Source organism: Stegostoma tigrinum, chromosome 1 (assembly GCF_030684315.1).
Source record: "Stegostoma tigrinum isolate sSteTig4 chromosome 1, sSteTig4.hap1, whole genome shotgun sequence".
NCBI lineage: Eukaryota > Metazoa > Chordata > Chondrichthyes > Orectolobiformes > Stegostomatidae > Stegostoma > Stegostoma tigrinum.
Window position 1 is genome coordinate 141531153 of NC_081354.1, and position 14593 is coordinate 141545745.

Genomic DNA, 14593 nt, shown 5'->3' on the forward strand with positions numbered 1-14593 from the left:
TAAATGTTGATAAGGCAGAATCCAGGAATGTGATTTTTCTAGTTCGTTTTATTCCAACTCACTCATGCTACTAACTCCCACCCCACTAATTAAACATGAATTATATACACCCCTCAACTTAACCATTACCTGTTACCTTTTTTCCATTTGCCCTCGAGTGTTTCTGCCAAACTGCCCTCAGTAATGTTAATACATTACTTATAGTGCAAGGACTTGGCCTGGCCACACCTGAACCTTAATCCGAGGTGAGACTGGAATCCAGACATTGTTTTCGCTGGAGGGAGATGTGGTTGTGCAAAGGAGGCCATCTTTAGGGACCTGGTTAAAGTACTTTTCAATACACTGGAATGAATACGTAATGGATCTGTTGTATAATTGAAGTTTCCTTTTATTCATTCATGGGATGTTTCCCTGGTTAGGCCAGTATAAACTACCTATCTCTTGTTGCTCTTGAAGGTGGTGAACTGTCTCTTGAGCTACTGCAGTCAATTTGGTGATCATTGCTGTTAAGGAGAGAATGCCAGGATTTTGACCGAGTGACAGTGCAAAAGTGGTATATTTCCATGTGGATCTTTAAACAATAAGGAACAATCGGTGAAGGAAAGCTGTGCAGTAAGGAATGTTATGGGGGAATTTTGGCTATCCAAGATTGTAATTGGAATAAAGCTGCTTGTGGTCAAATTAGAAGGGTTCTGTAATGTCTCCAGGGCTCAACCCTTCAGTCTACTTTTTACTTTCTACTTAACTTATCCCTATAACCCTTGATTCTCTTGCTGATTTAAAAATCGATCTCAGCCCTGAATTCAATTAATGACTCAACCTCTACAGTCGTCTTCAGTAAACAATTTGAGAAATTCACGAACCTCAGAAGAAATTCCTCCTTATTTGTCTTAATGGAGCAGTATTTGAGCAGTTTAGGCCTATACTTTCTGGGGTTTAGAAGAATAACAGAATTGATTGAGGTATGTAAAATGCTCAAGGAGATGAACAAAGTAGATGTGGAAAGAATATTTCCTTGTAGGGCGATCTAGGGCAAAAGATCATCGCTTTAGGATAAGAGGCAGCAGGTATAAAACATGACTAATCACTTCCCTCAAAGGATCATGTATCTGGAATTCACTACTGCAGAGTGTAATTGATGCCAGGTCATTGATTGAATTTTTGAGGTGGAGGTTGTTAATTATCTATCTGTGTTGAAGGGTAATGGAGAATGGACAGGAGGTGGAGTTGAGGCATAAATAAGAACCCCATATTCTGAGAAAGGAGAACAGCTTTTCTGCACCTATCTTGCCAAAGTCCCCTAATCTATGTTTCAATAAGATAACCTTTCATTTTGTACTGCAGAGAGTGCAGAATCAACCTCTTTTCCTTTAATACTAACCTTCCATATCTAGAATCAGTCGAGAGAACCTTCTGTCAACTGCCTCCAATGCCACTATATTTTTCTTTGATCAGGGGCCCAAAACCGCTCAGTGTTAAAGTTGTAGACCTCCTAATGCCTTGTGTGGTTTAGCAAGACTTCCCTATTTTTATGTTACATACCTTTTTTGGAGGTGGTGGGGAGCGAGAGTCACCTGATGTTCCATTTGGATTCCCAATTATCTGCTGAATTTGCTCGCTGGCCTTTTGTGACTTATGCACCAGAAAATGCCACTTCTCTCTCCTGTAGCTTTCTGCAGCCTTTCTCCATTTAAATAATACTAGTTCCTCTATCTTCTCTGCCAAAATGACTTCCCATTTTCCCACATTATATTCCATCTACGAAGCTTTTTGCCAACTTGCTTAACTTGTCTGTATTTCTCTGTGGACACTTTGTCATTCACATCACTTGCCTTCCCCCCCCATTTGTCAGTTGTAATCTTAGCTATTGTACATTCTTTTTCCTCATACATGTTATTTATACATACTGTAAATAATTGTGGCCCAGCACTGATCCTAGGGCATTTTACTAGTGCACATTGCCATCCTAAAAATGTCCCCTTTCTCCCAACTTCAACAATAGAAGTTGCTGGAAAAGCTCAGCAGGTTTGGCAGCATCTGTGAAGCGAAAGCAGTTTAAGTCCGCTGGCCCTTCTTCAGAACTGGGCCTGAAATGTTTCGGGTTTTATTCAGATCTGACTTGTCCAGTATTACCATTAACTGAGATCATAGCAAAGCAATTTGTAAAATGTTTTGGAAGTATCATCTGCTGTCTGAATTTCACTGTACCTTCTGGTGGAATTTTTTTGGTGGTTAAGAGTTCAAATGCGAACATTGCTGTACGTTGACAGTTCAATATCTCTCCTGAGCTGAGAAAATTAGCCTCCTCCTTGTTTCTCTCACTTTAAAGGCAGATAACTTTTGCATCTCTTATTAAATGACAGTGAATTATGAGCAGTGCCTCATTGTTTGTTTTCTTACAAAACAAGAAAAAATTATGCACAGGATTGTTTATTCAAGTAGCTGATTGGATGTCAGTTGAGATTTTGATTATACTTTGGGAAGTGATTTATTGGGAGCTTTTTTTTTAATGCAGTTCCTTGCCAAACCACCAAAGCAGCAGCCTTACTCCTGCCTCTTCTCTAACTACAAGCTCACCCAATGCAGTAAGTATGTTCATGAATTGAGTTTTTGTTGCTACCTTTAAGCATTCCATTTATCTCCTAACAACAAGTAGCTTGAGACACAGAGAGAGAGAGAGAGAGAGAGAAGGCTTCAGAATCTTGGTAGAGTTGAGTTTGAAGAATTGAAAAATGGAATGAGGAATGGAGTTAGGGTAAAACAGAATTCCAGAATTGGGGGAAAAACAGTAACTAAACAAAGGATGTTATTGTTTTAAAGGGAAAGTACGGGTTAGGTGTATTCTGACACGGGTGAAAAGGTAGCAGAGCCAAAACCTGGATAATTTGATATGAGGTGAACAATGTTTCTTCATATTGAGATGTATATGTATATCTGCAAATTTTCAGATGAGAACAAGTTAGAAGTAATGACAAGGTAAAGTGGGGATGACATAACTGTCAAAGAAAATGAGTATAGAATGACAGTTAATGTTGGAAACCCAGAAATCTCCTACCATGCTAATAGTAAATAGGTACTAAGAGGTGGGGTGGCTCCCATTAGGGATTGACTGAGAGATTTATGGTTAGAGTTGCAGGATGAGACTAAAATATTTAAATAAGTACTTTGTATTGGTATTAATGAATGAAGAGGATTTTATGTAATGGTATATACAGAGGAAACTTAATGATGAAATAAGAGGTACTGATGGGAGAATTGATGAGCAGGAAGTATTGGAAAGATGTTTTACACTTAAATTGGTAGGTAGCCTGGTCCTGATGATTTATACCCAAGATTGCCAAGTGACAATGTTGCAGATTTCAGAAAGGCTTGCCAAAAACTTCTGACTTGCCTTCATTTACAGAAGGGGCGTCACAGGATTGAAGGGCAAATGTGACTGTCATTGAAAGGAAGATTTAGAAAATACCAGCTAATCAGTTTCTGATTCAGAGTTTAGAAACAGTAAAGATAACGCGCACGCGGTTCGAGGATATCGAGTGCAGGATTGTATGCGATTTTTGTGTTTGGCTTAGCTAATTGAAATATTTTGAAATAGCAAAGGTTGAGGAAAACAACGCAACAGATGTGGTCTACATCTTTTAAAAAAGCATCGGAAAGAGTGTCACAAAAGGTTGATAGACAAAGTTGAAGCTCATAGGAGAAGAGGTCATTTAGTTTGGATTAAAATGGACTTAAGGATACAATAGAATTTAATCAGTGGTTGTTTTTCACCCACCAGAATGGTAAATAGCTTGCCAAGGGTCACTGCTTGAACAGCTGATGTATGTGAATTACTTGAATGTTGGTATTTAAAATTTCAACATGGCACCAAAACTGATACCAAATAGATTGTGAAAGGACATGGAGTAGATGGGCAGATAAGTATCATGAAATTTAACAGAAGCATGAGGTGATAGACTTTGATAGAAGGAATAGGGACAGGCAAGCCAATTTCATGGCACATTTCCAAAGAAGGACAGGAATAAGGGGACTTCAGGTACATGTATAGGTTTGTGATTCAGTGAAACAGAGGGCACTTTGACTAATTAGCAAAGTGCATACAGCCTGGGGTTTCATTAACTGAAGGCATTATGCACAGAAGCAGAAAAGTAATGCAATATTTGTATGAAGATGTTGCATGACATCTATCGTGTTTCCACTTTTATAGTGGTCACATTTTAGGAAGGTTGTAAGGATCTCTTTAGAAGGGCACAGATTTAACAAATGATTGTGGGGACAAGGAGTTTGAAAAGCTAGATTGTTCTGTTTTTGAGCAATGGGAGATGATGGTAGATTTTGACTGAAGTTTGAGTTGATTCGACGCGCAAGTAAAATTGACCAAGGAAATCATTTCATTAGCTGATGGTATAAACGGTAGTGTAGCTGTAATGAAGTAGGGTTTTGGGCTAAAAATGTGGACAGGATTGGCAGCTTATTTTTTCTACACAGCTAATGGCCATGACCTGGAACTTGTAACCTGTAAGGTTACTGGAAGCTGAGATTTGGTCCTTTTTTTAAAAAAGCAATTGGAAATGTGTTTGAGAGATATTTTCTAAATCCTTGAAAGCTTTTGGAAGGGGGCTAACTAAGTGGAGATATTGTCACCTTTGTCTTAAAAACAAAACGCTGGAAATACTTCATAGGTCTGGCAGCATCTGGAGAGTTGATGCTTCACTTTATAATTTCTCAACTTCTGATAAAAGATTGATGCAGATGCTAAAGAATGTAAATTTGGGATGGATACTAAAGGAATAAATCAGTGAGTACATGCCCTTTGCAGTTCTGCACATATAAATTGTAGAAATTACAGCTATTTTGGGGGACCTCTTCAGTGACGTGTTGATCAAGTTTGTGAATGCCAGGATTCACTTGTCTGTATTAAGGTCATAGATGGCCAGAACCATGACTATGATTGGACTTTCTGATTCAAATTTTAAGTTAATGATTGATCACTTTGGCAGAATGTTAGCCTGAAAGGAGGATGGGGCCGTAGCACTTGGTAGTTTTAAACCAGCCGTAGATGCCTCTTGGATACCTTTTTGGAGGATCTGAAATTAACTGTAGACTTATCCAATTTCTATCCTTGTTTGGAGTGGCTGCAGGAGTCTAGTAAGGCAGAGTGGGAATGATAGATTTTGTGAAGTTGTCCGATTTCTATGCTGCTCACTTATCTTTTGCTTACAGCACGCAAACGTTGACAGCAGCTTGCAGACTTCTGAAACTTTCTCCACTGCTTTGACGTTTACTACAGTCACCACCTCATCAGTCAGTGCCTCCAGCAACCTAAACACTACAAACAGCCTTGGACTGAGTGCAGCAAGTGTATCCATGCCAACTGCTACCACACGAGCAGTTCCCTCTGTTTCTTCAGGTTAGCAGTTTTATTATTAACTTACCATCTGAAACAAGAGTCTGTGTTTATCCATTTTGTTTTACTTTGTTAGCTGGGTTAGAGATTCTCAAACTTCAGTCAAATCCAATAAAACTGTCTCCTTGTATCTGTGTACATCTAATGTATTTTTCTCTTTCATTTTTTCTCGCTGATTACATCTGTATGAACATTAGTCGCAACAGGTCATTCAGTTGTTCAAGTTTGCCCTGTCTTTCAGTAAATTCATGGTGAATCTGTTTATTTGAATTGTACATTCCCACCAACTTGGCTCACCTGAGATCCTTAGGTATCAAGGGAATCAGTCTGCCTCTGCCTTTAAAAATATTTAATGACCCTGCTTCCACTGCTCTCTGGGGCAGAGTTCTGAGGCTGTCAGTAACTCAAAAGTTCTTCATCCTGAAAGGGAAAACCCTAATTTCAAACAGTGCCCCATTCTTTATGGACTCCCTCTTTAAAAGGCCATATTATTTCCATGTCTATCCTTGTCAAGAGCGTTCAGTGTTTAAGCACTCCAATCAGATCACCCCCTCCCTCTTCTAAATTTGTGGAAACAAGCCCAATCTGTCCAACCTTTCCTCAAGGTGATTCATGTATTCTTTCTTCCAGCTTCTCTCGAAATGATACAATTTAATTTTTCTCTTAACCTGAAGTCTAAACTTTTTGATTTGTGGGTACTGGGTTTCAGATTTCTGGGTGGGATTTATTGTGGAAATGGGTACGGTAATTAGGCACTCCTTTTACTTACCAATCTGGCATGCCTTGAAGACACAAGTCAGTGTGTACAAAAGAATTGCAGTTGTTTTTGTAATTTTTCCCTTCAGTGTTAAAACAAGGGCAGTAGTTCAATCCAAGTATGTAATATTTTGCTCACTTGTAGCTGTATGAACTTGTGTTCACCTTGCTTTTATCAATTTCCCTATCTTGTATATAAATTGGCCTTTTAAATTCCTTCTGGTATACATCACTAAATTGATATGCTATCTTTTCAATAGCTCTAATTTCAAGCTTACAAATGCTCCTAATTTTTCAGTGTTTGATACAGTGTGTTCAAGAATAGTATCACCTTGGAATGTGTACCCCTTCATAAAATGACCCAGGAAATTTCATAGTTTAGAGTTGTACTGCGTCAGAAAAATAAGCAGGTGTGCTTGGACGATTCAACAAAAATAATCTGTTTGTACTTGGATCGGATTTACTCATCAAGTGATCAGATGCTAATTTTTTTTATATTTACTCTTGTTATTTTTACATCTGGGGAAACCATCTGAGCCTTGTGCATATATTACTATCACCCAGGGGTCAAATACAAACCTCAATAATGTTAAATAGATTTTCTCATGCAGCAGGGGCAGCATAGTGGCTCAGTGGTTAGCATTGCTGACTTAGAGCATTGGGGACCTGTGTTCGATCCCGACCTTGGGTGAATGTTTGTGTGGATTTTGCCCGTTCTGTGTCTGCGTGGCTTTTGGTTTGTTGCTCTGGTTTCCTCCCACGGTCTAAAAGATGTGCAGATTATGTGGATTGGCCAGGCTAAAGTGCCTGTAGTATCCAGGGTTGTGCAGGCTAAGTGGTTTGACCAGGGGAAATCCAGGGTTGCAGGGACTGGGTGGGGTTGGGTATGGGTGAGATGCTCTTCTGAGGTTCGGTGTGGACTCAGTGGGCTAAATGGCTTCCTTCCATGCTGTGGAGATTGAGTGTATAATCGCCATTTGTGATCTAGTCTTCAGGAGTGGTGGACTCACTGCTGATGGTCTGAATAGGCTGTGAGCTATGACAAGTGTTGGGTTAAAAACAAAAAGGTAACTGAACCATGTGTCCGATTGTAACTGAACATTAGTAAATGTTAAGTTCCAAGAAGGTCAGGAAACCAAAGTGTTGAGCAACATGACCTTTTGTGTAGATGTTTATTCTACAGGCAGCAACGTTAGTCTAACCTATTTGCCAGTCAAAATGGCCAATGTCATAATTGTTACATCATCAACTTCTAAAAGTGACACACCACCATACTTATGCGAATTGATAACATCCCTCCCCCTTTTCAGAGGTTCCTGCAATTAAAACATTCAGAATATTTAAAATCGTACTTGTTAGTCTTCAGTAGGTAAGACTTGTAGAGGATGTCAGTTCTCTGTGACTGTGTGTATTTCAGCAAATGTTTCTTTTTCTCCTTCTCCTTGGCTTTAATCTCTGGTGTTTTTAGTGTATGAGAAACATTTATCTATTGTTTATTTGTGAGACAGCTGAGTGTTTGAAGGTTCACGCAGTGTCCAGGTATTCTCTTCGACACCACTCTCCCTCTGATGCACTGGCTTTACTGTACTGTTCTTGGGTATATCCAGATCTCTAATTGACACTGTTATTTGTGGATTTTGAAATAATATTGTCTCTAGCACATTGATTCATTCTGGTTGACAAGAATTTGCATGTTGCCTTCATACTCATCTGCTTGGTGTAGGAAACCAGTCCAGTCTATGTTACAATGATGTTTCCCCACTTGCCAGTATTGAAATTCCTTGTCATCACCTCCTGCTTTTGCAGAAAACATGGCATTTAGACTTGTTCTCTTGTTGGAAAACCTGATTCTGTTGTTTCTTGCAGTCTCTTGTCATGAGTGGTTTCAACAAATTAACTGTCATGTGCAACTGGCACTTTACTACGAGCAATGCCTGAGGACTTGGAGTCATCGAGTTGCTTGTTCTTTGGAATGTTAACAACAATTGACTCTGTCTTTGTTCTGCAGTTACTATGAAGAAATATTTTATTAGCTGTCAAACAGTTTGTGGGCAGGCAATAAGGAATTGATGTGATATGTTGAATTCCATGCTGCTTTAGTCAGTAAGCTCTTGAGAGAAACTGGGACCGTTCTCCTAGAAAATATAACATAGAAAAGCACAGTACAGGCCCTTTGGCCCACGATGTTGTGCTGTGGAATAATCCTAATCCAAAAATAAAATAACCTAACCTACATTCCCCTCAATTCACTGCTGTCCATCACTAGTATGTTGTTTCAGATAATCTAATTAAGACCTCCCCCCCTTAATAGCCTTCTCTGAAGATTTTTATGGCAAATTAAGACCATTTAGTACGTGCATCAAACAGTATGAAGAACTTTGATCCTTCAAAAGATCCAGTACAGTCAATATGGATTCTTCACCATGCTCTTTCTGACCATTCCCATGTGTGTAATGGCACTGATATAGGTACGTTGTGAACTCTTGTACAAGGTGCACAGACTCCTGCCTTCTCAGTTTTGAAGTTGAATCTTGACTTCCCAAAATAGCTTCTGGTTACCTTCATACTGACTGACAGTACCACAGTGACCTTTGTGTAGTTGATTTAAACCAAGCTTCCTTGCCTATGCTGGAATCATGACCCTCCTTCCCCCATTGGAGCCGTCCTGTTTACATGGGTAGTTCCAGCTTCTGATTCATTCTGGGGGTTGTTCCTGTCATGAAGTACGATATCCATCACTGGTAGCAACACTGCCCTCCCCTGCATATGGCTTGTTGCTAGAGAAATGTATCTCTGTATGAGGCCCAAATATTGCAGTCAATAGTCTGTGATCTCTTAGGCCAATTATTGGCCATTGGTAGAATTGTCTAATGCTAAAATTTCTCCCTGTGTAGGTCATTTCTACTTCGTTTATTGGTCTTGATGCAAAAGCTATTGGCTTCTATTCATTGTTGGGTAATGTGGAAATCAAATGCTCCCACTCAATACGGTTGAGTTGCATGCAAATTTAAACAGAACCATGGGTCAAAATGGGTCGGGACTTCTGACTTTCACTCAAACTCTGACTCATGCAAAGACTCTTTCACAGTGGTCTCCTATTTCCAATTCTTAATTTGTCATAATAAATTGTGCAACATCTTGAGAATGGTTGCAAGATTTGGGACAAACTGCCTGTAGTAATTGATCATTCATTTACATTTAGGTGCTGATGCCTCAGTTATGGTGTTTACTTTTGAAAGTGACCTGTGTAGTCCCTTAGCATTGATGGCATGGTCTAAATACTCAATAGAAAATTTTTAAAAATTCAAGTTTATCTCCCCTCCCAATTGGACCATAATCTTCAAGGGTCTGCAGAGTAAATTATGGGCACTTCTTTTTACTTTTTCCCCTCTCCATAACTAAAATATTATCTGTGTAACGCTGGACTCCTTGCAATCCATTTTAGTTTAATGCTTGGCATGTTAGAAATACACAAGTGGAGATGTGATTCCAAACTGAAGTCTCTTGGATTTGAATTGTTTTTTGTGTTATAATTGTCAGATATTTCTGAGACTCTACTTCACCTGGAGATGGGCTTGACTAAGATTAATTTTACTGAAAAGCTGATCTCCAGCTAGTGCATCAAACATGCTGTCAATTAAAGGCAAAGGACACTAATTTGCACCGTGTGCTGAGTAACGATGACCTTAAATCACTGCAGCAGCATACTGATCCGTCTTTCTTTTTCAGTGGTATGTGGCCGAATGACTGACTCTCATTGGATTCAAGGACTTTGTCTTGATCGGCCTGTCTAATTTTGCCTGATTTCATAAAGCACTGATCTAGCTTTGTCGTGTTTTGCATGTTTCTCATCCTTGATTGTCAATTTGATATCTTTTCTGTGCTGCCCAGATTCTCAATTGAAAACAATAACATGTTTCTTTAAAATTTGTGATAGAACAGTCTCAGAATCTGACAAGCCATTTATGTCAGCACAGTTGAGTGAAAATTTTCCAACCACGTTCTTCCCCATAATTCTGGAAAAGTTTCCTTCCTTAATGTACAGGGACGAATCTCGAAACTTGCCATATAAACTGAGCAATTACTTTGTACCACACAAAGGCACCACTTCAACTGTGTACGTTCTGAAGACAATCTTTGAGGGTTTGCAGCACAGTACGATCCAGCTGCTTCTGATTTAATCCTTTCAGGTATCAATAAAACTGCGGCTCCAGGGTCCATTTCCGTCTGTCGTGGTTTGCCATTCAGCAATGAATTGATCCAGTATTGCTTGTTGTTGCCAGCAGTGGCCAGTAAGCTTAACAGCTCCTGTCTGAACTGAGGCTTTTCACATTCTCTTTGTACCACGTAGATTTTCTTTTCAGTTTTTGTATTTTGTTGAATGTGGTTCACGCTTCTTCCTTAATCATGCTCGTTGACTGTGCCCTTTATGGCCACAGTTTCGGCATATGGTTTCTTTATTTCTTATGTTGCTGCTGCCTGACCTGTGTTTCCGCGCTGACGGTTTTGTGTCTTTTGGGGCTAGTCTCTGTCACCATTTTGTAAACTCTTGTTCGTGCTTAGCTGTCAAGCTCCCTTAGCTGCTAGATCCTAGAGATTGACATTTCTTGTGCTTTCTTTAAGTCTCTAGGTATCTTTTCCATCCATAATCGCTTTTGCATTGCTTCATATCTTAAACTCCAAACGAGTCTGTGTCTAACAGCATTATTCAAATTGTCTCCAAATTCGCAGAATTCACTTAACTTCAAAATTGCTACGAACTGGGAGATTCAGCACCATGTTTGATTGTGTTTGTGGAATTGTAGAGTAGACTCGCCAAGTTTAAGGGCATTTAAATGGTCTTTAGATAAACATATGGATGATAATGGAATAGTGTGGCTTAAATGGGCTTCAGATTGGTTTCACAGGTCGGCGCAACATTGAGGGCCAAAGGGCCTGTATTGCGCTGTAATGTTCTATGTTCTAGCTGAACCTTTCAGCAATCACAAGTGCTTTTGATGAAAAATGGTTGTTTAGGATCTCCACCAATTCATAAATTCTATGAGACGACTTGGGCAGTTAAAAGTTTTCCTCCCATAATATGCAGGAATGCACAGGCAGCAATATCTGCTTCAGTTTTCTTGGCTTAAACAAAATAATAGTCTCTGTAGAAGTTCCAACTTTGTTTGTCCCAGATTTCCCACTTGCTTTAAATGGAAAGTGCCTGCGTGGCGCAATGTACCACAAAGTTTAGCACTATCTCACTGCTTCCCATTTAAAACAAGATACTCTGAGGCTGTCTGTTTCTTTCCAAGTCTACACCCCTAGCACAAGACATTTCCTTCTATGTGAGTGCTAATTGCTCAGCGATCCTTGAGGGTGGAGCATCTGGCAAGCTGTTGTGCACTGTTTATCTCTTCCTTGAGGTGAATTGTTTTTTTACTGTACCTGCAGCGATGGTGCCTTTTTGATTTCTCCTTTTTTATCAAAGTATCTGAAGTTGGCAGTGAGGACCATGTTTGTTTGTTTTCGTTGGATTGACCCCATCGATCGAGAGTTTTTCCCTCTTTTGACACCAGTTTCCTTTTTGTGTTAAGTTCCAAGAAATATCAGGAGTGTGAATTGTTTAGTAGTGGAGATGTTTACTCTACAAGCATCAAGGCAAAACCAGGTTACTCCCTGCCCGGAATTATGCCAAGTGATTTGATTCTTAAAACGACAGCCTCCGTACTTATACCTACACAACAGAATCCCTGTGATAACAAATAATTAAGAATTACTAATGCTTGCCGCAATATTTGTTCTGTTTCTATGTAATAGGAAAGTTTTTTTGATTTTTGAGTCGTCCCTATTGTGCTAGCCTCAACGATGATTCCCAGTGATTTCTGTGACCTACTTGTCATTCAGGTTGAAGTTTGACCAGGGGAAACATTAACTAATATTGCTATTCTAAGGATGTACTTTTCAAGAGTCCAAGTGCCGAACTACTTAATTAATCCAGACAAGTGCTGGATGTATTCCGTCCTGTGCTAAACCTGCCTCTCTGTTCTATCCTGCTTGACTTCCGTTGATTTGTCTGGCTTCTATCTTCTTTCCATGTAATTATGATATTGCTCCTCGTAATCTCTTCCAGCCCCATATTCTCAAACTTCTCTTCCTCCAACACTGGTCTAGTGCATTTTGGAGACCCCTTTTTTTAAAATCCATCAAGTGCCTGCATGCATTTTAAGATTTCAAGATTATAGGGAAAATAATGGAGTCAGATATTCAATAACCCAGTATACAAATTAAAATAGTAGAAGGTCACATTGCATAAGCCCCATGGCTTTTTCCCCCCTTGAGTTAAAACACAATTTTTAATGTAACTACTTTTTTTATTGCAGGGAAGGCTCCACCAAATCTTCCTCCAGGTGTGCCTCCTATTTTACACAATCAGTACATTGTTGGACCAGGGGGACTGCTGCCTGCATACCCAGTAAGAGTGAATGCAAATACTAAATAACAATTGTGTGCGCAGATCAGGCAGTGAAATTGATTTGTCTATAAATGCACTTTGTATAGAAAACATTTATTTGAATTGCTTGCTTTGAGATTTTGATCTTTTATTTTCTGTTTTATGCAACAGATCTATGGGTATGATGACCTTCAGGTACTTCAATCCAGGCTACCTCTGGTTAGTAGATTGTCTTTACAAACTAGTCTAATTAGTATGCTGTGGTTTGTCTTGTACTTTTAGTAATGATAGCATCACGTGTACTGTTGAGGCAGAATTCAGCCTCTTGAATTTTGTGGCTCAAACGTGGAATGTTTTTATCGCAAACTGAGGTACGAGGTTGAATGAAAGTTTCTTTTTAAGTATTGACCTCAATCACTTCCATTTTTGAACAAACAACCAAAATTTATTATAGTTTTTGGAGTGAATTAAGCTGTCGTCGATTTCTTGGACTCACCCACCAATGCTATCAGAGCTTCTGAGTTTCTCCAGCACTTTGTTTTTATTTAAGATCTTCAGCATCTGTAATACTTTTTAATTTTAATTTTTTTTCTTGCGTGGAGCCTTAGTTTGTTTAGCTTCAGCAAAAGTTGCTTGTCAGCATTTGAGTTGGCATGGAACGAGCAATCATTAACTGAGATTTGAAATTCCAGTCCTACATCACTGGCCTTCTAGTTGCAGTGGAAGATGTATTTGACGAAGATTATTGAACTACTGCAGTTGTGAAGACACTTAGTATTCAGTAGTCATGTTTGATTTTTCAGAAGGCTTGAACAGATTCTAACATTTTATAATTATTCACTTTTATCACTTAATTCTGTTTTGGCATGGAATGTGGTTGTGTTGGTATGGAGGACATGAACACCCACTTCTAATTGCCCTCTAGTGTCTTGCTTGGTCATTGCAGCAGGCATTATATCATCACGTTGCTGTGGGTCTGGAATCACATGTAGGCCAGATCAGGTAAGAATTCCCCTGAGGGCATTAATGAACCTGCTGGGTTTTTATGACAACTAATGTTGTCAAAGTTCACAGGCTAGTTTTTAAACACTGATATTATTGATTGGTTCAAATCAAGCTGGTGCAATTTACAACGTCCCCAGATCATTAGCATGGGCTTCGAGATTACTGGTTACTATCACTATCTTCATTTCCCTTTAAAGATGCTTTGGATATCAACACATAGTTAAGGTTATTGAATTTTTATTGGTAATTGCAGTGGAACTTCCTGAAAAGCCAAATTAGCTATTGAAGTTGTTTTGAAGAAATGTCTGTATTCCTTACTTCTATTTTCTTCCCTTCTGATTCTCCTTGAAACTACCTGGTCTTTACCTCTTCCTTGTCAATCTTCCAGGATTACTATGGAATGGCATTTCCTGCTCCAGCTGCAGCACTTGCTAGCAGAGATGGAAGTCTTGCAAGCAACCCTTATTCAGGTGTGTAGTTCCAAGGTCATGTACGTCTTATTTTCTTTGTTTTGTTGCCAATACATCATTTGGTGTATTAAGTTCTTTCCTTCCACAGATAGTGGACTCATTTGTCCTCTTGCCCTGGTTTAATCCTTCAAGGAACGGTGGTGTGTGAATGCCATCTCTAAACTTGCTGATTCTTCATTTTGATAATGCATCAAGTTGGTCATTGGCATATCAAAAGGAGGAAGTGTTAGGTATCCTAAAAGGCATTAAGGTGGACAAGTCCCCAGGTCCGGATGGGATCTATCCCAGGTTGCTGAGGGAAGCGAGAGAGGAAATAGCTGGGGCCCTAACAGATCTTTGCGGTGCCCTTAGACACGGGTGAGGTCCCAGAGGACTGGACACTTTCTAATGTTGTCCCCTTGTTTAAAAAGGGCAGCAAGGATAATCCAGGTAATTATCGACTGGTGAGCCTGACGTCAGTGGTAGGGAAGCTACTGGAGAAGATACTGAGGGATAGGATCTATTCCCATTTGGAAGAAAATG

General features: G+C 39.4%; 1 protein-coding gene across 10 annotated transcripts in view; it reads left to right on the forward strand.

The window, feature by feature from the left end:
• Window positions 1-14593, forward strand: part of ubap2a (ubiquitin associated protein 2a) — a 101136-nt gene that overhangs the window by 69485 nt on the left and 17058 nt on the right. For all 10 annotated transcript variants that reach the window (XM_048528739.2, XM_048528749.2, XM_048528783.2 and 7 more), the window contains 5 exons: window positions 2516-2585; window positions 5224-5410; window positions 12526-12617; window positions 12768-12815; window positions 13990-14071. In XM_048528739.2, the coding sequence (XP_048384696.1) occupies window positions 2516-2585; window positions 5224-5410; window positions 12526-12617; window positions 12768-12815; window positions 13990-14071 (479 nt within the window). The remainder of the gene's footprint in view (window positions 1-2515; window positions 2586-5223; window positions 5411-12525; window positions 12618-12767; window positions 12816-13989; window positions 14072-14593) is intronic.